The 24,539-nt window shown below is 36.0% G+C and overlaps 1 protein-coding gene across 11 annotated transcripts in view; it reads left to right on the top strand.

The window, feature by feature from the left end:
• Window positions 1-24,539, top strand: part of WDFY3 (WD repeat and FYVE domain containing 3) — a 309,091-nt gene that overhangs the window by 194,193 nt on the left and 90,359 nt on the right. For all 11 annotated transcript variants that reach the window (XM_031664581.1, XM_031664584.1, XM_031664580.1 and 8 more), the window contains 11 exons: window positions 250-431; window positions 2,402-2,633; window positions 3,979-4,139; window positions 7,018-7,129; window positions 9,770-9,960; window positions 11,387-11,539; window positions 14,887-14,960; window positions 15,044-15,205; window positions 16,907-17,001; window positions 22,850-22,970; window positions 23,195-23,412. In XM_031664581.1, the coding sequence (XP_031520441.1) occupies window positions 250-431; window positions 2,402-2,633; window positions 3,979-4,139; window positions 7,018-7,129; window positions 9,770-9,960; window positions 11,387-11,539; window positions 14,887-14,960; window positions 15,044-15,205; window positions 16,907-17,001; window positions 22,850-22,970; window positions 23,195-23,412 (1,701 nt within the window). The remainder of the gene's footprint in view (window positions 1-249; window positions 432-2,401; window positions 2,634-3,978; window positions 4,140-7,017; window positions 7,130-9,769; window positions 9,961-11,386; window positions 11,540-14,886; window positions 14,961-15,043; window positions 15,206-16,906; window positions 17,002-22,849; window positions 22,971-23,194; window positions 23,413-24,539) is intronic.

Raw genomic sequence — 24,539 nt, 5'->3', positions numbered from 1 at the left:
CTGGTCTCAAACTCCTGACCTCAGGTGATCCGCCCACCTCAGCTTCCCAAAGTGCTGACATTACAGGCGTGAGCTACTGCACCCAGCCCGCATTCTCATTTTTTTTTCCAGAATTGTATTATTACTCAAATCAGTCTGCATCATTATTTTGTTTTAACAGAAAGTCAAAACATGCTGATCTAGATATGAATAATTTGAATAGGGATGGTGTTGGAAAAAGATTTTTATGTCTTCCCCCCTTTATTTCAGTTGATGATTTTAGTGAAGAGTCCTCATTTTATGAAATTCTCCCATGCTGTGCTCGCTTTCGATGTGGAGAGCTTATCATTGAGGGACAGTGGCATCATTTGGTCCTGGTAATGAGCAAAGGCATGTTGAAAAACAGTACTGCAGCCCTCTATATTGATGGACAGCTTGTTAACACTGTAAAGGTAAGAGTATGTGCACTTGTAAATCTACCTGCTTTATAAGGTAGTAGTTTGGGGTGGGTGTGGGTGGGGTGAGTGTGTATTACAGTGATATTTGTATAATTACTTTCTTAATTTTAAGTTGATATTCAGTACCCATTTGAATAATATGTTAGACTCATGTAACCAATTCTTACCATTTTATTAGAGAAGAATAGAAATGAGGGCTTATAGGTACTAAAGAAGTTGCTGAATATGCAAGAGCTTAAGCCAGTTTGCTAGGTGCTTTTTCATAATAGAGGAACCAGTTGAAGGATTCCTAAATAACGGTGAACACACTATTTTGTCACTTCATTGCTGTTGCTGTAATTTCATCCAGAAGACTTATATTCTTTAGAGCTAGAATTGCTTTTTTTTCTTTGTTTTCAGATCACCCAGATTAGTCTCCGATAATGATAGTAGGTATTCAGTTTATTGTTTCTTGAATGAATGACTACATAAACATTACTGTAGATTGTGATACTATTTAGAAGAGAAAAAAAGAGAGTTGATTATTGAGTAAAGAAACAGGTGAAACTCCCTTTTTCTGAATGAGAATAAATACTGCTTGTTACTTTGTACAGAACTCAGCTCGCAAACTCTGAAAATTCTTGACCTTCTAAAAGTTAGTATCTTTTTTTTTTTTTTAAGACGGCGTCTCACTCTGTCGCCCAGGCTGGAGTGCAGTGGCATGATCTCAGCCCACCGCAACCTCCACCTCCTGGGTTTGAGCAATTCTCCTGCCTCAGCCTCCCAAGTAGCTGGGACTACAGGTGTGTGCCATGACACCTGGCTAATTTTTGTATTTTTAGTAGAGATGGGGTTTCACCATGTTGGCCAGGCTGGTCTTGAACTCCTGACCTCAGGTGATCCTCCCACCTCAGCCTCCCAAAATGCTGGGATTATAGGCAGGTGTCCATTTTAGAGTGATCATTTGAAAGAAAAAAAGACAAAGTTTGTCCTTGTGTGTGAATTAAAGTTTAAAAAACACTGAAACCAGCAGCATCTTTGAATTTATTTCCTTCCTTGATGATGATGACATTTTACTGTGGCATTGTGTTTCAGTATGATAAACCCTAAAATGCACCTTGTGGAATAGTCGTTGATTTATTTGTATACATGATTACATTTGAAATGAGTTTGTAGATTCTCTAGTACATTGCTACTTCATTAATTTTAGTATCATTAAAAATAAAAATGGCCTCAGCTTGTAGAGTTGAGCAGTAGGAAATTTATTATTGATTTATTTACATCATCGTCATCACTGTCCCTGTCAATAGTCACAGTAGTGTGAAATCAACTGTAGCTCACATGTTGGTCTTCACAATTGTGCTATTAACATCACCAAGAACTGCTGTTTAATATACAGAATAATGAATAGGATCTGAAGCTGAGATGTTATTATGACACAACAATTAATGGAAATGTCCTTCATCCCATTAAGCTGCTTCAGCAAGAAAAAGCAACTTAAGTTCTTTATCTCTTATACTGTACTTAATTATGTATTCATTATAATAATTTATCTCTATAAAACAATTTTCATCAGTAATTTTAGTTAACGGACTCACATTGAAGGTAACATACCTAATTTCAAGACTACTTTAATTCTATAGTGGAAAGCTCTCTTTATATCAGCACAAAAATTTCAGAGAAGCATCATTAACTTGATATGCAAACCAGCCATTGACAGTATCCCTAAAATTGCTTGTTGCCATTTCTAGCATTAAAGAGTTTATCTGTGTTAGAGAGTTGGATAAAAGTTTTAGTTACTATACCTGGTCCTCAGTTACAGATCCCAGTATCGTGCCTTGCCCTTCCTGTTTCTCAACCCCAAATGTTTTTGTGCATTTGTAAAGTTGTGTTACCTTGAGATAATGAAAATATATATGTCAAAGTAGTTATTTTCCTGGGGAAAGTGTTCACATCTCACACATTTGCTTTTGTCTTCCTTACAGCTTCATTATGTTCACAGTACTCCAGGGGGTTCAGGTTCAGCGAATCCACCAGTGGTGAGCACGGTCTATGCCTACATTGGTACTCCACCTGCCCAACGCCAAATTGCTTCCTTGGTTTGGCGCCTGGGACCCACACATTTTCTAGAAGAAGTTTTGCCTTCTTCAAATGTTACTACCATTTATGAACTTGGACCAAATTACGTTGGAAGCTTTCAGGCTGTATGTATGCCATGTGAGTAACTTATTTTTAGTTCCTGAAGTTGTGTGAAATTTAACTCCTGCAATATAGATGCATGTGTGTGTATGAGGTTATACATATTGTTTATCTAGGAAAAGCGCCTTCTCTTTCTCTAATCTTCTTCAGCAGGATACTCACTCCTCTTTAAAATATTTTCCTCCACTGATCATACTGCACTTTCTGGATTCTTTGTCTTTATGCCTGATGGTTTATTATCCAGTTTCTCTTACTGGCTCCAAGATATAGGTATATGCCCTCTAGGAGTCTAACTGTGTGACACTCTTCTCTTTTTGTGATTTCTCCTATTACATGAAGCAGTTTAAAGTATAGCCACTCCTGTTAAAGGAAGAACAGATAGGTTCAATAAACACACACATATATTCTCTAGATTAGATCACTTAACATTATTTTTTCTCACTTCTTTACTCCAAGCCTACTGTTTGTTATCCTTTCTCCCAAATGAAATATAGACTCAGAGGAACTGATGTTAAGCTGGCAATTCCTTGCTAGTACTTCTTGCAAATGATGTCTTCCACTCCCTTGTTCTGATTCCACCAAGAATCTCAGAAGAATTAGGACAAGTATATTGTAAATGGTCATAATCCTATCATTTAGTAATTTATCTTTTCACTCATTCTTAATTAAATGGTATCTAATAAAAGCTAACACTTCTTGGTCTCTTACTGTGTGCTAAATAAGTCAATACAAATGAAGGATGTAGCTGTTCTGAGCCCTTCACATGTATTTATTCATCTCGAAACACCGTGAATTAGGTACTGTCAATATTCCCATTTCACAGAAGAGGAAAATGAGGCACAAAGACATATAAGTCGCACAGCTTTTAAGTGATAAAGCAAGATTCAAACTCAGGCCATGTGGCTTTAAAACACATGCCTTTATTAATAACTCTTCTGCTTTGTTGTCTTGGAGAATACAGGCAGGCATATCTGAGTGCTTTTTTGGGGGAGGGGACATAGTGCTACATGGCTGATAGGCATTTTATTCATCTCCATCCTTTTTCCTTTGAATCCAGGGGGACATGTTTTACAATTCGTCAGATAACAGTTAAAACTTTTCTTCCTTTACATTGTGCTATATTTTAAACATGTTTTAAGAGTAGCACTTAAAATGTAGAACTCTATGGCTAGATTTCTTTTTCCATTTTTTAATTAAAGAAATAAATGAAGAGCTGAGAAGTAAAATAGTTTTTAAATTTACCTCTCTTATTCTACTTTAAGACTTTCAAGCCTCCTCATTTAAAAATGATAGTAAGAATAAAAAACTTATTTTAAGATGAGAACTACTGATGATTTTGAAAAGAATTATTCTTCTTTTGAAGGTAAAGATGCAAAATCCGAAGGGGTAGTGCCATCCCCTGTGTCATTAGTACCAGAGGAGAAGGTGTCGTTTGGCCTCTATGCACTCTCTGTGTCTTCTCTAACAGTGGCAAGAATCCGGAAAGTGTATAACAAATTGGATAGCAAAGCCATTGCTAAGCAGGTAGGCAGGATGATTTCTTGGTGTACTATGGCTGATTCTCACTGGGAATGTATCTCAGAGTCTCATATGGATACTACTCAATTATGAGTGATTGCTAAAAATCATGCCTTTCATGTGTTGTTTATGTTTGGTTAATTTGACTTCAAATGCAGGCCAAAACACATGTAGATATGTAACTTAATTTGGAAAAGTGACAGTTTCTGTTATGAGTACATAATTCATATTAATTTTTTTATTTATATTGGCAATTAAGAAATTTAACTTTAGAAAACTAATGAAAACAATTACTGTTTTTAAGGCTACAACTCAACTTTTTAATGAATGACCTATTATGTGCCAGGTGACATTCAGTTCAGGACATAGCAGTGGATAAAAAGAAAATTTCTGCTCTTATGTTTCCTGCATTCTAATGGAAGAGATAGATGATAATACCTAAAGAAATAACCTAATCGTAAAGTATGTTAGAAGGTGATGGGTGCTATGCAGTAAAATAAAGCAGGGAAGGGGAAAGAGAGAAGTTTCAAGTTTTAAATATGGTGGTCCAAGGAGACTTTACTGAGAAGGTGAATTTTGAGCAAAGACTTGACAGGGATGAGGTACAAGCCATAGGAATAGGCAGCATGGGATATACCTATGGGTGTGGGAGTGTTTTGTATTCCAGGATTCCAAGTGCAAAGGCCCTGAGAAAAGTACTAATGCTTGCTTGCCATGGAGACATGTGGCTGGAATAAAATTAGAGAGGGCCCAGGCAGTAGGAGAGGAGCCCAGAGTGGTGATGGGTCCCAGGTTGTTTAGGATTCATGGGGCAATTGTAAAGACATTGGCTTTGATGGAGAAAGATGGGAGGCATTATAGAGTTTCAGACATAGGAGGGAAATGCTGTAACTTACATTTTATCACTATGACTTCTGTTGAGAATAGACTGAAGAGAAACAAAGGTGGTAGTAGGGAGACAAGTTATGAGGCCGATAAATAATTCCTATGAGAGATGATGGTGGTTTTAACTTGGGCAATAGCAGTGGTGGTGATAAGAAGTGATCAGATTCAAGGTGTGTGTATATATATATATATATACACCCACACACACACACACACACCTTGTATATGTGTATTATATATATATATACACTTTTTTTTTTGAGACGGAGTTTCGTTCTTGTCACCTAGGCTAGAGTGCAATGGTGTCATCTCAGCTCACTGCAACCTCCGTCTCCCGGTTTCAAGTGATTCTCCTGTCTCAGCCTCCTGAGTAGCTGGGATTATAGGCATGCCACACCCAGCTGATTTTTGTATTTTTATTAGAGACAGGGTTTCACCACGTTGGCCAGACTGGTCTCGAACTCCTAACTTCAGGTGATCCACCTGCCTCAGCCTCGCAGAGTGCTGGGATTACAGGTGTGAGCCACCCCACAAGGCTCAAGGTATATTTTAAAAGTAGACCTAGCAGTTTTGGGTGATAGAATGTGGAATGAGTGTGAAAGGTGAGAGAGTTAAGGAGTCCAGGTTTTTTGCTTGAACAGCTGGGAAAATGGAGTCAAATTTTATGATTTGGTGAAAACTACAAAAAGAGTAGAGTTGGGAGGAATATTAAGAATTCTGTTTTAGAAGTTTGAGAAGTGTATTCGACATCACAGTAGAGATTTCAAGGCCATTGAAAATATGAATCTGGAGTACATTTATACAGGTGGTGTTTAAAGCCATGAGTCTACATGTATTCACCAAAGCATAGACGTAGATAGGGAAATGGAAAGTTTTAAAGACTGAAACCTGGGACATTCCAGTGTTACGGAGTTGGGGACATCAAGAAGAACCAGAAAAGACTGAGAAGTAGCAATCAGTGAGAAGGGAGAAAAACCAGGAGAGCCTAATGTTGTAAGATCAAGGATTCATTGTGGAAATGTCTTAAGTGGTCACAGTAAGATGAGAAGTGAGGAGTGACTGAGTCAGTGAGTGTGACAAGCCATTTTGGCTGATTACCGAAGGCAAAGTCCAAGGGGAAGGAAATCAAGAGACCAGGAACTGTAAGTATTGACAGCTCTTACAGAGTGCTTCGTGTGTGTGTGTGTGTGTGTGTGTATACATATATACATATGTTGACACATATACATATCTAAGGAACATAAACTGTACATAACTCTATAGTGAACAACAGAATTAAAGTTATATTTGACTTGAAAATAGATCTTGTGTTATGTGTGAATGTATTAAAATGTAAGATTCCTTTATGTAGGCAATTTTATCTATAAACTCTTGGATAACTTACGTTTACTTGGATATGGAATAAAGCTCATATGTTCACTGATCTGAAATACTGTGAGGCAGTTAGTGATAACAACCTTTAAACTACCAAAGAACTTCATTCAGAAAGACCCCTGAAGCTGTGTCTCAAAATCCTCTCGCCATCTTTATCTCAGTAAATTGTGTTTAACTTAACTCCTATGAGTTTCCACACTTTGGAAGCGTTTGTACATTTCCAAAAATAAACTCACCCAGACTGGAGTGTGGAGTGCCAGTGGCACGATCTCCGTTGACTGCATCCTTGACCTCCCAGGCTCAAGTGTTTCTCCTACCTCTGCCTCCTGAGTAATGCACCACCAGGCCTGGCTAATTTTTTGCATTTTAGTAGAGATGGGGGTCTCACCATGTTGCCCAGGCTGGTCTCAAACTGCTGGACTCGAGCAATTCCCTTGCCTCTATCTTACAAAGTGTTAGGATTATAGGGATGAGCCATCAGGCTGGACCTAAATGCCGTTTTTCGGTATTCTGATAAGGGAGGAAAGAAAAGATATGTTACCATTCGTGTGTTTGGTTTTTTTTCCAATCAAAACATTGAAACTGTTCTTATATAATTACATTATTTTCCTTTCCTATTTTTCAGTTAGGCATTTCCTCACATGAGAATGCCACTCCTGTGAAGTTGATACACAATTCAGCAGGACATCTTAATGGATCTGCACGGACAATTGGGGCCGCTCTGATTGGATACTTGGGTGAGTGGACTTGTCTTTGTTTTTTCAGACTTCTTTGTTTGCCATCAAGTTTGCATTCACTTTCCTCACTTGAGGGGCAGTATTTAATTTCATATTGTATAGCACTGACCTATAGTGTACGTGCAGTATTCAGAGATTAAATATAACAATCTCAAATTCCAGTCAACTTAAAATTAATAACCTTTCATAAAATCCCACTAACTTTTACATATCCACCATGGAATACTGTACAGCCATAAAAAAGAATGAGATTATGTCCTTTGCAGGGACATGGATGAAGCTGGAAATCATCATCCTCAGCAAACTAACACAAGAACAGAAAACCAAATGTCGCATATTCTCACTCATAGGTGGGAGCTGAACAGTGAGAACACATGGACACAGGGAGGGGAACATCACATACCAGGACCTGTCAGGGGAAGTGGGTCAAGGGGAGGGAGAGCATCAGTACAAATACCTAACGCATGTGAGGCTTAATCCCTAGGTGACAGGTTGATAGGCGCAGCAAACCACCATGGCACATGTTTACCTATGTAGCAAACCTGCACGTTCTGTGCATGTATCCCAGAACTTAAAGTTAAAAAAAAAAAAAAAAATCCCACTGTTTCCCTCTTGTCAGTAATGATCAGCGCTGACTATATAATTTCATGTAATTTTTAGGTAAATTTCAAATTACATTTAGCAACAGGTATCAAAATTCAGAACTATTACTGATTGTTTCATGATTTGGTATATAGCTCATGAGTTTTGTTAATTTAGAAATGAGCTAGAACTAAGAGATTCTGAGATAAACACTATGACTCAAGCTATAATGAAAGTTGAGAGTAGTACAGAGCCTTGTACATGTCTGCTTAAAACGTTTTTGTTTTTGTTTTTGTTTTTTGGTTAGATAGGATCTTGAGACATAAACCAATCAGGCCATTCAAAATTCAGAACCAGTGATTGTGCCTTTTAGTGTGCAAATCAGTATATAATACTGGTTCCTTTTTAGATTAATAAAAAGTTAGTGTTGTGCTGGACAGAATCCAACATGTTTATCAGTCATTGGCAATTTTTATTGTCCCAGTGAATTGCATAAATCTTTGTTTTTCTTTTTTGGTAATATCGCATTGAAGAAAATTTTCTTTAAAGCACATGGTAGTGTTCTTTTATTCAAAAAATGCGTATTAAGCACTGTGGTATGTCCTTTTCAGAAGTATAGCAGACCTGTGATATAGTGGAAAGAGTAGTGAGCAGTAAATAAAAGAGTTCAGAGACTTAGGTTCCAGCTCCTGTTGTGCCACTGTGTGATATTATGCCATTCAGTTATGCTCTATGAACTTCAGTTTTCTTATCTATAAACTAGTAATCCTGGCCCTAATTACCTTAGGAGCTAGTTTTCAAAATCCAGCACTGTAATATATGAAGGTATTGTGGGCTGGGCATGGTGGCTCACACCATGTAATCCCAGCACATTGGGAGGCCTAGACAGAAGGATTGTTAGAGCCCACCAGGAGGCTGCAGTGAGCTGTGATTGAGCCACTGCACTCCAGCCTGGGTGACAACAAGACCCTGTCTAAAAAACAAAATGGGAAAGAAGGAAAGAAAGTATTGTGAATACTGCAGAGCACATAGAAATATAATATGCATGTTAGTTTTATTTTTTAAAATCTCTATCTTGGTCAACAGGCAAGTGACATTCACATAATGCCTCTTTAAAATGTTAGGAATGTAGGTGTGATTTTTTTTAATTGACACACAGTTCCAGGACTGTGTTTCTATAAACTTACACTCTCCTAAAGTCACTGATGTACTGTTACTCAGATTACTTAACCAAGAGAAGCTTTGGGTAATGGTCAGTAATGTGCTTTGCTTGGTTTATCTATAGGAAGTACCTCATCCCCGCCAGGATGGCTTCTCCAAGCTGTTCCCCAGTTCACAGAGTTAAAGTGATTTTTACTGTCCCCAAGGTTATTCCCCAGCAGACTCTACTAAGGCACTCTCACTTACTCAGAAATTCATTCTCAAGACCACTGCACTTTTGAGTACAGCCCAAAGCTACACAGTAGAAACATTTGTGCTTGCTGAAAAGCCCTGCTCTTCTCTGCTCACTCCTCTACACCCAGTCTTCTCTAAAAGTATGTAGATTAGCTTTTTTCTCTTTTCTTTTATTATTATTATTATTATTATTATTACTACTACTTTAGATGGAGTCTCCCTCTGTTGCCCAGGCTGGAGTGCAGTGGCGCGATCTCGGCTCACTGCAACCTCCAACTCCTAGGTTCAAGTGAGTCTCCTGCCTCGGCCTCCTGTGTAGCTGAGATTACAGGCACGTGCCACCACGCCCGGCTAATTTTTGTATTTTTAGTAGAGATGGGGTTTCACCATGTTGGTCAGGCTGGTCTCAAACTCCTGACCTTGTGACCCACTTACCTCAGCCTCCCAAAGTGTTGGGATTACAGGTGTGAGCCACCGTGACCAGCCAGCCTTTATTGCCTTGTCCCAAATCCTACCTTTAATGCTTTCCCTAGAATTTGCATTATAGACAGAAGATATTTTTAAAATAAAACTTTACTAATTAAAGACTTTTCAAAATAATGTATACAGTTCTTGTTCACGTAGGAAATTTATCTTAATTATTTTTCACTATCTTTTAATCAGGAGTAAGAACATTTGTCCCTAAGCCTGTTGCCACTACTTTGCAGTACATTGGTGGAGCTGCAGCCATCCTGGGCCTGGTGGCCATGGCCTCTGATGTGGAAGGGTTATATGCAGCAGTCAAGGCCCTGGTTTGTGTGGTCAAGAGTAACCCACTAGCCAGCAAAGAAATGGAAAGAATCAAGGGCTACCAGGTTTGTAACTGTAAAACTTTGCCTTCATTTCACCTGGCACCTAAAATACCCTGCTTTTTATTATCTTTCATGTTGTTTCAAACTCTGCAAGAATTATGTTGTCCAAGTAAACTTAAAGAGCCAGTAGTTTTATGAAAACTGATACATGTTCAATGAAAGTTGTATTGTTTCTTTATTTTGCTTTATCCTCTTTCTTCTATCTTATCAAATCTTACTAAACACTTGAGTTAGGCAACATTATTTCAGTATAGCTTTAATACATTGAATATATTTTCAGAACAAAGGTTTGCTGGTTTGAATGTTGTTTTTCTCTGTGGAAATGGGAATGAAATGAAATGGGGTCCTATTCCCCCTTTCTCAAAAGATTGCCAAATCCATAGAAGATTCAGGGCTCTCCCTGTCTCCTTGTCTCTCCCCTCCACCTCACACCCTACCATCTTTTGTCTCTGTTACTTACTCAGGAGATGTGAAAGCCACTACATAACAAGTGTACCATTGCTATTCCTGAAAACTAAAAATACAAAAATTAGCCAGGCGTGGTGGCATGTGCCTGTAATCCCAGCTACTCCAGAGGCTGAAGCAGGAGAATTGCTTGCACCCGGAAGGCGGAGGCTGCAGTAAGCCAAGATTGCGCCATTGCACTCCAGCCTGGGCGACAGAGCAAGACCTACAAAAAAAAAAAAAAAAGGGCAGCATTTAGGTATCCACAGTCTGTACCAGAATTAGACAAAAAATCACTTACAAGAAGAGGAACAAATATTTGAAAGAAGATTAAAACCTCTTATCATACATGAAGTACAAATGCCTTCTGCAAGTTTAGCCATTAGTTTATTGATAATGAATATACTGTTTACTGTGTTGTATAGATTTAATTATACTATTTCAATAAGTGTTTTCTTTTACAAAACTTTCAAAATGATTATTGCAGCATTGTTTATCATGAAAAAATAGAGCAATCTACATATACCAGTAATGAGAGAATGACTAACTATACTCTAAACATTCCATAGACTATCATTCAACCTTTTAAAATTGTAATTATGAAAACTATATTGCAGAAGTTTATATACAGAAAAAAATGTATAGTTAAGTAGTTACCATCATGTGCATACAATTTTATTTTCTTACTGTGATGTTTTCATTACACATACAATTTTACGCACATGTTGGTAATTATTTACATATTTATATTAGAATTGAAAGGGTAAATGTAAAAGTAGATATTTTAATAATAGTGTTAGGATCCCTTTGTTTTTCAGATTTTACCTAATGTTATATTGCCATAATAAAAATTTAGAAGGTAACTTTGAAATCTCAGAAAATCATCTACATAGGATTCTGTGCATATGTTGGGGGGTTTGGGGTGTGTGTGTAAAGAATATACATGATGATTTATCAACAGGCATGTGGTATTACTTTCTTGTAGTTGCTGGCAATGTTGCTTAAGAAGAAACGTTCCCTTCTTAACAGCCACATCCTCCATCTAACTTTTTCTTTGGTGGGAACTGTTGATAGTGGACATGAGACCTCCATTATTCCAAATTCGACTGCTTTCCAGGACCTCCTTTGTGATTTTGAAGTATGTATATAAGCATAATAATATATAATCAATGAATGCATTTCTTACTCCATATGATTATAAACTATTTTATTTCTAAAATGTGTTTAAAGTCCTGTAATTTTGTGACATTCATGTTAATATCATTTAGTAAAAGATAAAAAGTAGAATAATGCTGGGGTTCCTTTTCTCCAAGGATATTCCATTTTGCAAATATTTTAGAAGTGAAATGGTATGGTGCATATCCCTAACTAGCTAATTTGCTGCTGGCAGTGGCATTACGTGAGTCGAACATATTTTCATCGGGCGATTCTGATAGAAACTTTTTCTTGATAAATAGGACCTAGACCTCTAATTTTGGTTACAACTGCATGGTAAAATATCATTCATTTTATGTTCGCATTTCATAGTCTACCTTTTCTGCTTCTACTGCTATATCCTAACTCAAGCCCTAATCAATTTTTCTCCTATTCATACTAGGATAACTATCACTTCTTTTTTCCCTTTGCTCAGGCTGTCCCTGCATACCCTTGGGACCTCATTCTTTCAAAGGCATTTTCGTTTCTACTGGCTTATTACTGTAACAGCTTATACTCTGTTCTCTCAAGGCAGCACTTAATCACTCATAGCCTTTTTCCATTTAATTTCTTGTTTACAGCACTTTGCATGTTAGTTACTATATACTAAATTTATATAATATATCCCTTTGAAACTGCAGGATCTGTGGGCTTTATGATTGCAGAGATAGTGTTTATCTTCTTTGTCTTTGTGTTCCTACCACCCAGAATAGTGCCTAACACTTAGTATTTGCGAACTCTTATGTCTAGGCCCTAACCGTTCTTCCTCACAACTACTGTAAGCTCTGTTTTGTCAGTTATTGAATCCCTCACAAATAGTGTGCCCTAAGTGCTTTACTGACACTGTATTTTCAAAGCTTAGTAGAAGCTTCCCTCTAAATAAAAATCTATGGTCTGTACTCAGTTTTCAGTATCCCCAACTCTCAGTAACATTGGCTGTTGTCTGTTTCCCTCATATTCTTTCAAGTTATACTTCTTTTGCTAGCTTTCAGGTGTTAATATCCTGGTTCTTATGTCTTTCTATTTTTTTCTATTATTTTCTTGCAGTGATGTTTTCATTATTTTTTGTAAAGATGTCCATCTTTACTTTTTTACATTTTCCTGTGTTTGTTGTTTTCCTTCCTTTAAACTCCTACCTAGGTTGACAGTCTCATCTCTGTGGAGTTGATCCTCAAATCTAAATCTCTAACCTTGGCATCTGAATTCCAGACTTATTTCTAATTCTTGCTCAACACTTCCATTTTTGTGTCCCACCAGCACCTTAACTGAACTTGGCATCCCTCCTCAAATTAGTTCTTCCTTCTAACTTCTCTGTTTATGTTAATAACACCACCATTCGCCTAGTCACCAAGGCTTGAAATTGAAAACATCAGCTTCCTTCTTCTCTGTCTGTAAACAGTCTGATATTGTCATATAGGTTCTACTTTCACATTCCATAGTCTGCCTTTTCTGCTTCTACTGCTATATCTTAATTCAAGCCTTACTCAATTCTTCTCCTATTCATACTAGGATAACTATCACTTCTTTTTTCCCTTTGCTCAGGCTGTCCTACATACCCTTGGGACCTCATTCTTTCAAAGGCATAATCTTGTCATTTATTCAAGGACTTGCACTGATTTTCCTTTTCTACACTATAAAGTACACATTTCTCAGCCTAGTATTCAAAGTTCTGATATCCAAACCTCTTACTCTTTTAGAAAGCACTTGCTGAATATTTTTGAGGCAAGCACTGTATTAGTTACGAAGGATGTGAAAAGAAAAGGCAAGAGTCCACGACTGAAGGCATTTAGTCCATTAGAAGAAAAAGACAAAGAAATAGATAATTTAAAACTAGTGAAAGCCTAGAGGTGGTAGACAGAAAGGATTATGGGATCACTAAGAAGACCTACCTAACCCAGCCTAACCTTGTTTTCACTTGGTAACTGACACATTTAAATCAAGGATTATCTTCAGTCTCAGATTTCTGATTAAAACTCAATATGCAAACATCAGAAATTTAGTTGCTTAATAAATTTTGGCTTTATTTTATAGTACATTGCTGACTTTATGGCCTCTTATAGCATCCCTAATTACTCCAAACCGCAAGTAGTCTATAAATACCTAAGTTACCAGATTTTTAAAATAGTCATTTGACAACTATAAGGAAAATAATTGCAGTGCCTAAACAATTTTTTGTGATTGTTTTAGAATTTATTGTGTGCATCTAAAAGTTCAGTCTATCTTTAAAGAATATTATACCTTATAAATACTTTGCAATAAGAGACTTTCATTTCTCCCTTTCCATTTTTATGCTATTGTTGTATACATTTACTTCTATATATTTATAATCCCTACAATAGTTTGTATTATTTTTGCTTTAAATGATGAATTTTTTTCAAAAGACATTTTACAATTATTTTCTATTTGACTACATATATAGTATTTATAGCTTTTTTATTCCATTGCGTAAATCTAAATTTCCATCTTGTGTAATTTTTCTGCCTGGAGATACTTTTTTAACATTTCTGTATTACAGAAATATTGGCAGTGAATTCCGTCATCTGGAAAAGTCTTCCATTTCTTTCTTCCTTTTTGAAGGACATTTTTGCATGGAATAGAATTCTAGTTGATTGTTTTTATTGTTTTCACACGTTAAAGATGTCATTCATTTCATTGTCCCCTTTGTCCACTTTATGTTTCTTCTGCTTGGGTTTATTGATTTGTGAGTTTGTCATTTTCATCACATTTGAATTTTTTAGCCATTATTTCTTCAATGATTTTTCCTGCCACTCCCATCCCTTTTCTGGACACCAATTACACGTATCTTAGATTGCTTGAAACTGTCTCGAATCACTCATACACTAAATCTGGTATTTCTCTTTAGTATTTTTTTCTTATGCTTCATTCTGAGTAATTTCCGTTGTTATGTTTTCAAGGTTATTAAATTGTTTTTCCGAAGTATCTCATCTGCTGTTAATGCCATCCAGTATATTTTTCATTTTAACTATTTTATTTGTCATGTCTAGAGGTTTGTTTGGGGGCTTTGGTTGTCTTTCATTTGGCTCCTTATCATGTTCATGTTTTTCATTACACTCTTTAGCATATGGAGGATATTTGTAATAGCTTTGTAAAAGTGTGATAATTTCATCATTTTGGTCATTGTTTTGGCCAATTTATATAAGTGGTTTTATAGAGCTTTATAAAATAATAATTATAAAAGTGAAATAAGTTCCATGTGCTGTATTGTTTGTTGGTTTGGCATTTGGGCATTTTTTTTAACCTTAAATATACTACTGTTTTTATTTTTTATAGGTCTGGCTCCATGCACCATATGAACTTCATCTTTCCTTATTTGAACACTTTATTGAACTACTCACAGAGTCCAGGTATTAATTAATACTCATGTAGTTAGTTATTCAGCTATAGAAAAGGGGATAGTACAGTGTAGACAATCTTCTTTCTCTTATAGTGAAGCTTCAAAGAATGCCAAATTAATGAGAGAATTCCAGTTAATCCCAAAGCTGCTCCTGACTCTTCGAGACATGTCTTTATCCCAGCCTACTATTGCTGCTATTAGTAATGTGCTGAGCTTCTTACTGCAAGGTTTTCCCAACAGCAATGATCTGCTCAGGTAGGAAATCTTCTTTGTCTTTGTCTTTTTATTAACTAAAAGTACCAATCAGGTTAAGAGGGGTGAGATGAATGTAGTTGGTTTTTATGACTGTGTAATAACACCTGTAATATTAATACTATTCAAAATATGTATGACGCATGGAAAACATGAGTGAGACAATGTCTTGCTTTGATGGAGCAAAGCTAATTGTTGCCACTAGTGAATAATAGAATATTGGTGAGAAAAGATATAGAAATTAGCCCAGTGAAATTGGCCTGGATATAATGTATTCAGTCCAGGAATTCTTGGTTCCCAATCCTATTTCCCAAGCCCTGCTAATTTTTAAGTGTATGTGCACAAGCATACATACACACTCCAAAATAGTGGGTGTGCCACCTCTATTTTTTATTCTCTTTCATTCAAACAGATTATGGTATTTTAAATCTGTTGCATATCCGCACTTTTTAATATGATATAAGTATTATTTTACAGACAATGCAAAATGTGGTTTAAGGCATATTGATGGCATGTCTGTAGAAGTGTTCTTATGTTCACATGATAATCCCCATTTTGGAAAATTTGGGGATTATAGAAAGAAAACAAGAAAAACAAACTGCACAATTGAATATTTTTCAAGTAGAGAATTGCTTAAACTGGACTTGGTCACTACTGTTCATGTGATCTACCAAGTATCTCAGGTAAAATCACACTCATTTATTCAGTTATTCTCATAGACTAACCTCTAATCTGTATAGTTTGTAAATCACTCACTTTTGTGTTAATTTGCCTTCAAAACATATTTTTAAACCTGGTGGGGCAGGCGTGGTGGCTCACGCCTATAATCCTAGCACTTTGGGAGGCCGAGGTGGGCGGATCATGAGGTCAGAAGTTCAAGACCATCCTGAACAACATGGTGAAACCCCATCTCTACTAAAAATATGAACAATTAGCCAGGCGTGGTGGTGGGCACCTGTAATCCCAGCTACTCGGGAAGCTGAGGTAGGAGAATCACTTGAACCCGAGAGGTGGAGGTTGCAGTGAGCCAAGATGGCGCCACTGCACTCTAGCCTGGGCGACAAGAGTGAGACTCCGTCTCAAACAAACAAACAAAAAAACCTGGTGGCAGATTTAAAACTTCAGCTTAAGAATTATTTTGGAGAATTATAATTATCATTATGTCAAGAATGTATTCCTAGCATTGTAATGGTCACTTTGCTGAAATTATTACCTAAACCTGTAAAAGTTTTTGTTTTTTTTCCTACTTTATAAATGAAGAAACAAAGCCCACATAATTAGAGTGTGATATAGCCAGGGTGTTTTTTCTTCTCCTGTTCCCCCTACTCCAGGAATTTGATCATATATGTAAACCCAAGTTCTTAACCACTAGGCTACAGTGGATCCATCCAGTTAATGTTAGGACATTCGAATATGGATCATGTTGTTTGGTTTTTGAAACCATTTGCACGTTAGTGCATTAAAGAATTCATATTTTGAAGAACTGTATTTTCCCCATATTTTAAAAGCATTATTTTATGTAATGTTACTTGGGATGGTCCAAGAGGAAGCAAACTAAATATTATCACCTAATGGTCCTTAAAAGGCTAGTTAAGATAAGAAGTCCTATTTTGGCTTTATTTCTTTGTATTTTGTTTCTTTGTACTTTGTTGTTTTGGGAAGAGGAAAAAGAAAATCCATAATCTTGTTTTCCTTTGTTTAAAGATTTGGCCAGTTTATTTCTTCTACTTTGCCAACCTTTGCAGTTTGTGAGAAATTTGTAGTAATGGAAATAAATAATGAAGAGAAGCTTGACACTGGTAAGTTGATTCTGGAGCTTGGAGAAGATAGTGGTCAACTAAATATTATGTCTTTTTTTCTTCTGGCCCAAATTAGACCTGAATTATATGTGATTATATATAATATATGTATAACTTTTCTCATTACATTATATTTTTTGGCCTTTCTCTGATGTATTTGTCTTATATCAAGCCTATACAATATGCAGTATTACAGTATTACCTACAAAATTTAATAGGGTGTGAATTTCACTTTAAAAATAAAATGTTTCCTATTTTTAGAGTATTCATAGCAATGTTTCTTTAAATAGCAAATTCTTCCTGTGTAATTTGAACATTGTTTGATTTTTTTAATGTGTGTATATCTCTTCAGAAACATGATACTTGTTAAACTAAATTATATCCATATATCTATATTACTGTTATTTTCACTTCCCTGTTAAATATTTAGTAGTCACTGAGAAAAAAACATTTTACTAGAATCATTTTATGTAAGTATAATATAAAAATAATTTCATAAGTTGTAAGTTCCTGGGTCCATGACAAGCACGTATTTTGGAAACCTTTCCTCATTTAGTGTATATATATTCCCCACTCTGTTCCCATATGTTTTTCCTGTTGTATGTGCTAGGACAGGAGAGTTGCTTGGAATGCATTGAAAGGACCTTTTTTTAGGTTGACCTCTGGAATTAAATTCTCAGAATCTTATATTTGTTCAGCCTTATTTACATTATTACCCTATTACATTATTCCCAAATCATATCATATAGATTATTTCATTTAAATCCATACCACCCTATCCACCTGGAAGGTAGAGAGGAACTGTTGTTGTATCACTTCCTCCGAAAGGGGTTCTCCATGTTGTCTGTCCTTCCCGAGCACAGCCTCTCCTGTGCTTCCTGAGTAAGAGAAAGTGGTGTGATTACAGTTTTCAAAGGAGAGATGGAGAGATTTGAAAAACTAAGTGACTTGCTGCAAATCACACAGTGTGTTAGTGACAGGTTCAGGACCCCTGACTGTTACCTACTGCCAATTCATTTAGAATGATGTTGATATTTCTCTGATGAAGCAAATTAGCAGTGGATGAGAAGTATAAAGATCAGATCAGTGAATAACACTTATTGAATACTTACTAAGTGCTCTATATAATTTTGTAATAACTGTATGAAATAGGTACTATTATTCCAATTATACAAGGGAGGAAACTGCAGCCCAAAAAGATACAAGTAAAAGAAACTTATCCAATATCATACCATTGACTATATGGGAACTCAGGTAGTCCAAACCAGCATTCTAAGCTTTTAACTACTACATTTTCCTACCAAATACAAAGATTATTTCTAAGTTCTAAATTAATATAGGCTGACTAATTATGGTTAGGTAGTGAAAGTACTTTAAATATTGCTGAAATATGTAAGGAATTTATTTCAAGTATACAAAATATGTGGGCTGAACGTGGTGACTCACACCTGTAATCCCAACACTTTGGGAGGCTGAAGCAGGTAAATTGCTTGAGTCTAGGAATTCAAGACCAGCCTGGGCAACATGGCAAAGCTCCGTCTCTACAAAAAATACAAAAATTAACCAGGCATGTTGGTGTGCATCTGTAGACCCAGCTACTCAGAAGGCCGCAGTAGGAGGATCACTTGAGCCTGAGGAGGTTGAGACTGTAGTGAACTGTAATTGTGTCACTGCACTTGGGTGACAGAGTGAGATTCTGTCTCCAAAAACAGACAAAAAAAAAGTGGGAAAAATATTTCTCTGGTTTCCATATTTATTTGTTGTCCATTGAATTCAGTAACCATAGTAGTGTTGTAAATTTTTCTTTCATATAAAACATTGAAGTAGGGATGTATAAATTAGTAAATTTTTCTTTCGATATGCCAAGTTGATTAGACTGATATTATCATCAGCTTATTGTCATTTGAAATAATAAAGTCAGAAGCAAATTGCTAGTCTTATTAGTATGTGACATTTATTATTTATTTGATATGCACTGAAGACTTTATTGAGTATAATATAATGTTCTAAAAAATGAAAACTGGCAGTAAGAAAAGGAGACATAAAAGATAAAATTTTTAATTTCTGGCTAGAATATTACTTTATTGTAGAAAAATTTAAAGGAAGTAGCTCTTAGAGTAATGTAAGTTTTGTGATATTCTTTTGATAAGGCAATTACTAGTCTCTGTCTTCTTAGAAGAGGGAGGATCTTGGGTTCTTTTTGGTAGCTTGAAGTACCCATAATGATTAAGGTACTAAGTTAGCATTTTAAAGGACAGTTTAAAGGTACATTGCCCCAAACAAGTAGAAGTATATAACCCTGAAACTTTAGCCTGAACCTTAGTTCTAGAAAGAAGGAAAGTACAGGAATACCTCAGAAATATTGCAGGTTTAGTTCCACACCACTGCAAATGAAGCTAACATCACAATAAAGTGAGTCACATAAATTTTTTGGTTTCCCAGTGCTGTAAAAGTTATGTTTACACTATACTGTAGTCTACTATATGTGCAGTAGCATTGTGTCTTAAAAAAGTGTATATAACTCAATTTAAAAGTTTTTTATTGCTAAAAAATGCTAACAATCATCTGAGCCTTCAGCAAATTGTAATTTTTGCTGATGGAGGGTGATGTCTGGATATTGTTGGCTGCTGATTGACCAGGGTGGTGGTTGCTGAAGGTTGAGGTGGCTGTGGCAATTTCTTAAAATAAGACAACAATGGTTTCAGGTGATGGATATGCTAATTATTCTGCTTTGGTCATTACACATGGTACACATGTATTGAAATATCATACTGTTCCCCATGAATATATACAATGATATGTCAATTAAAAATAATAATAAAAACAAAAAAGGACAATATAGTTTGTTATAACAATGGACTGTTCCTTTCACAAAAGTTTTCTGTGTAGCATGCAGTACTGTTTGATGGCATTTTACCTATGGTAGAACTTCTTTAAAAATGGGAGTCAATCCTTTCAAAAACTGTCACTGGTATATCAATTAAGTTTATGTACTATTGTAAATCATTTGTTGTTATTTGAACAATGTTCAAAGCATTTTGACCAGAAGTAGATTTCCATCTCAAGAAATCACTTTCTTTGCTCATCTGTAAGAAGCAGCTCCTCATCTGTTAAAGTTATATCATGAGATTGCAGTAATTCAGTCACATCTTTAGGCTTCACATCTTATTCTAATTCTCTTGCTGTTTCTACCACATCTGCAGTTACTTCTTCCACTGAAGTATTGAACCCCTCAAAGTCATTCATAAGGGTTGGAATCAACTTCTTCCAAACTCCTGTTAATGTTTATATTTTGACCTCTTCCCATGAATCATGAATATTCTTAATGGCATCTAAATGGGTGAATTTTATCCAAAAGATTTACTTTACTTTGCCCAGATCCATCAGATAAATCACTGTCTATGGCAGCTATAGCCTTAAGAAATGTATTTCTTAAATAATAAAACTTTGAAGTTAATTTGAAGTCAAAATTACTGCTTGATTCATGGGCTGCAGAATGGATGTTGTATTAGCAGGCATGAAAGCAACATTAACTTTTTTGTGCATCTCCATCAGAGCTCTTGGATAGCTAGGTGCATTGTCAATGAGCTGGTAGTATTTTGAAAGAAACCTTTATTTCTGAGCAGTAGGTCTGAACAGTGGGCTTAAAATATTCGGTAAACCATACTGTAAGCAGATGTGCTGTCATCCAGACTCTCTTATTTCATTTAGCAAGCACAGGCAGAGTAGACTGAGCTTTATTCTTAGGGCCCTAGGATTTTCAAGATGATGAATGAGCATTGGCTTCCACTTAAAGTCACCAGCTGCGTTAGCCTCTAACAAGAGAGTCAGCTCTGTTCTTTGGAGCTTTAAAGCCAGACATTGACTTCTCCCCTTTAGCTATGAAAGTCCTACGTGGCATCTTCTTCCAATAGGCAGCTGTTGGAAAAAAAATCTGTTGAGAAGTCTGTTGGAGAAATCTGCTGTTTAGTGTAGTCATGTTCATTAATTATCTTACTAGATCTTCTGTATAACTTGCTGCAACTTCTATATCAGCACCTGCTGCTTCATCTTTCACATTTGTTAGGGAGATGGCTTCTTTCCTTAAACCTCATGAACCAGCCTCTTCTAGTTCCAGCTTTTCTTTTTGTCTGTTTTTGAGACAGGGTCTCACTTTATCACCCATGCTGGAGTGCAGTGGCACAATCATGGCTAACTGCAGCCTCGACCTCCTGGGCTCCAGCGATCCTCACACATCAGCCTTTTGAGTACCTGGGACTATAGGTGTGTGCTAGCATGCCCAGTTCATTTCTTCATTTTTTTAGAGACAGGGTCCAACTGTGTTGCCCAGGTTGGTCTCAAACTCCTGGACTCAAGCAATTCTCCCACCTCAGCCTCCCTAATGTTTTGTTGCAGTCATGAGCCAGTGCATCTGGCCCCCAACTTTGCTTCTGCAGCTTTCTCAGCTTTCTCAGCCTTCATGGAGTTGAAGAGAGTTCAGGCTTTGCTCAGGATTATGTTTTAGCTTAAGGGACTGTTGTAGATGATTTAGTCTTCTATCTAGACCAGTAAAACTTTCTATCAGCAATAGGCTGTTTCACTTTTTTTTTTTTTGATCATCGTGTGTTCATTGGAGTAGCACTTTCAGTTTCCTTCAAGAATTTTTTTTGTATTCACAACTTAGCTAACTTTTTAGCACAAGAGGGCAGCTTTGGGCTTGTGTCATCTTTCAACATACCTTCCTCTCTGAACTTAATCATTTCTTGCTTTTGATTTAAAGTGAGAGATACGTGACTCTTCCTTTCACTTGAATATCTAGGTGCCATTGTAGGGTTATTAATTAGTCTAATTTCAATACTATTATGTCTCAGGGAATAGGGAAGCCTGAGAATAATGAGAGAGACGGGGAAATGACCAGTCGAAGCTGTCAAAAGCACATCTTTTTAAATTAAGTTCACTGTTATAAGAGTACAGTTTGTGGCACTTGTAAACAATTATGATAGTAATGTCAAAGATCACAGATCACTGTAACGGATATTATAATAATGAAAAAGTTTGAAACATTGTAAGAATTACCAAAATAAGACAGAGACATGAAGTAAGCACATGCTTTTGAAAAAAAAAGGCCTGATTGGACTCTCTGTATATATAGTTGCCACAACCTTTTAATTTATAAGAAAGGCAGTATCTGCAAAGTGCATTAAAAGGTGTGCCTCTGTGAGGTCTGTGACTCAGTAACACATCGCTCTGCTGGAGTAGAGCTGGGCCTAGAATGCTGGGTTGTCGGTGCCCAATTCTGTGTACTTGCAGTACTATCTGAGAACGTCTGAGCTCCATTACTTCCTCTCTTTTCTAATTTCTCTTTTATGTGTTTGTGTGCCTTTGCCTTTCTTCTGTGCTATTTAATTCTAACTTTTCTTTATGTTATTACATTTACTGAATAAGTCTTTGCTTTCTGTTTTCAATTTTTAAATCTGGTAGATTTAACTGTATCTTTGAAAAAAGAAACTAAAATTTAAGGATTTGAGAGGTTGAGAGTCAGTAGGGATTATTATTTTTATTCACATGGTCCTCATTTGATGACTTTCCCCCTATTGAGAAGTCAAGGGGAATATTAATGTAACGTAAAAAAGATCTCACAGCCTTATTATCACTAGTTTAGGAAATGTCAAATGTAAATGAACAATTTTCAGAGTTCTAAAGAGAAATATTTAACTGACCCTTTTTCTTGTCCATGTTGGTGAAAAGCAGTCCTGGAGAAAATGTTTTCTAAAAGATAGATTTTTCAGTAAACTTTCCAAGATCTATGTTGTATATTTTCTTTTAGCTTATCTACTAGGGAGATTTAATGTATTTATTTTTATTTAAGGAACTGAAGAGGAGTTTGGAGGTCTTGTATCTGCTAATCTTATACTTTTGAGGAACAGACTTCTGGATATCTTGCTAAAACTAATTTATACATCTAAAGAAAAGACAAGCATTAATTTGCAGTAAGTAAATATTTTTAAAAGTTATTATACCAGTTGCTACTATTAGTTAATTCATGTTAGGCAAAAGAAGGAATTGCCATTGACTTTAAATAGATTTTTTTAACCCTGAAGTTTATAGTATCTCAAGAATGAAACTCAGTCTTCTTTTTCCTTTTTGATTGGAAATCCTAATTTCTGAAAGTAATTTTGTTTTTTGTTTTTTAAATCCATCTGTCTTTGAATAGAGCTTGTGAAGAACTGGTGAAGACACTGGGTTTTGACTGGATCATGATGTTTATGGAGGAACACTTACATTCCACCACAGTTACAGCAGCCATGAGGATTCTTGTTGTCCTACTAAGTAATCAGTCTATTCTCATCAAGTTTAAAGAAGGACTCAGTGGTGGAGGATGGCTTGAACAGACAGATTCTGTCTTAACTAATAAGATTGGAACTGTATTAGGTATGAGACTTTTCTAGTAAGCTGCTTGGAAATGAGCTGGTGTGTTTTGTTTTATTTTTAAATTTTGTGTAAACTTATCCTCTGCAGTTTGATCACCATTAAGGAGATATTAATTTTAATTAATGATAGAATGAAGATCTTAGAAGACTTCAAATTAGGCCTTTTAAGTGGCAAATCAAACTGAAGACAGATAAGACACTAAGATTTGAAAACTCAGGGAATTCCTCAGGATCTTTTTGTAATATAGGCCTTATTGATCTGTAAGTAAATAATTAGCAAATTATCAGTAGAACTAAATTAATAATAATAATAAATATTTATTTTGAGTACTTACTGTCTGCCAGTTCCTAAACATTTGCCAGGTAATAACGTTTCATCACTCTGTGAGGTACAAATACTATCATATCTATTTTACAGATTAGAAACCCAAATTCATTTTACTCAGTTCCAAAGTCTATGCTTTTAACATTTATGTTATATTGCCACACAAGGATGTAAGCTCACTAGTACCATAGCTATTTTCACCCTATAACTGAGCATTTACCTAATGTTAGAAAATTGCAGTTTCCTATGCTAGATTTATTTGAACTCATGTGTTTCCATTCATATTAGTAATATTACTTTGGAAAATATATATTTGAAGGTAGTGTTTTTATTGAAAGGCAAAGTCATTCCGTTCTTAAATAATTTTAGATATACATTTGTCATGTAACATTACCTTATAAATCGTGTCTAATTGTTGTATGTCTGATCTTAAGAAGCTTATATTGAGAATATCTGTTTACCTTGGTCCAATGGGAAAAATAGGGATTAGAATTTAATATGTAATTTATTTATAGAAAACAAGTTTAAGTATCAGTGTCTAGGTGCTGTCTGTACTACTAATTCAAACATGAAAGCAAATGATAGGAGACAGATCTTTTTTTTTTTTTTTTTGAGACGGAGTCTCGCTCTGTCACCCAGGCTGGAGTGCAGTGGTGCAATCTTGGCTCACTGCAAGCTCCACCTCCTGGATTCATGCCATTCTTCTGCCTCAGCCTCCCGAGTAGCTGGGACTATAGGCACCTGCCACCACGCCCAGCTATTTTTTTTTTTTTTTTTTTTTAGTAGAGACAGGGTTTCACCGT

This window comes from Papio anubis, chromosome 3 (genome assembly GCF_008728515.1).
Source record: "Papio anubis isolate 15944 chromosome 3, Panubis1.0, whole genome shotgun sequence".
NCBI lineage: Eukaryota > Metazoa > Chordata > Mammalia > Primates > Cercopithecidae > Papio > Papio anubis.
The sequence above is the reverse complement of the archived record's forward strand: the minus strand, read 5'-3'. Positions and strand labels throughout refer to the sequence as shown.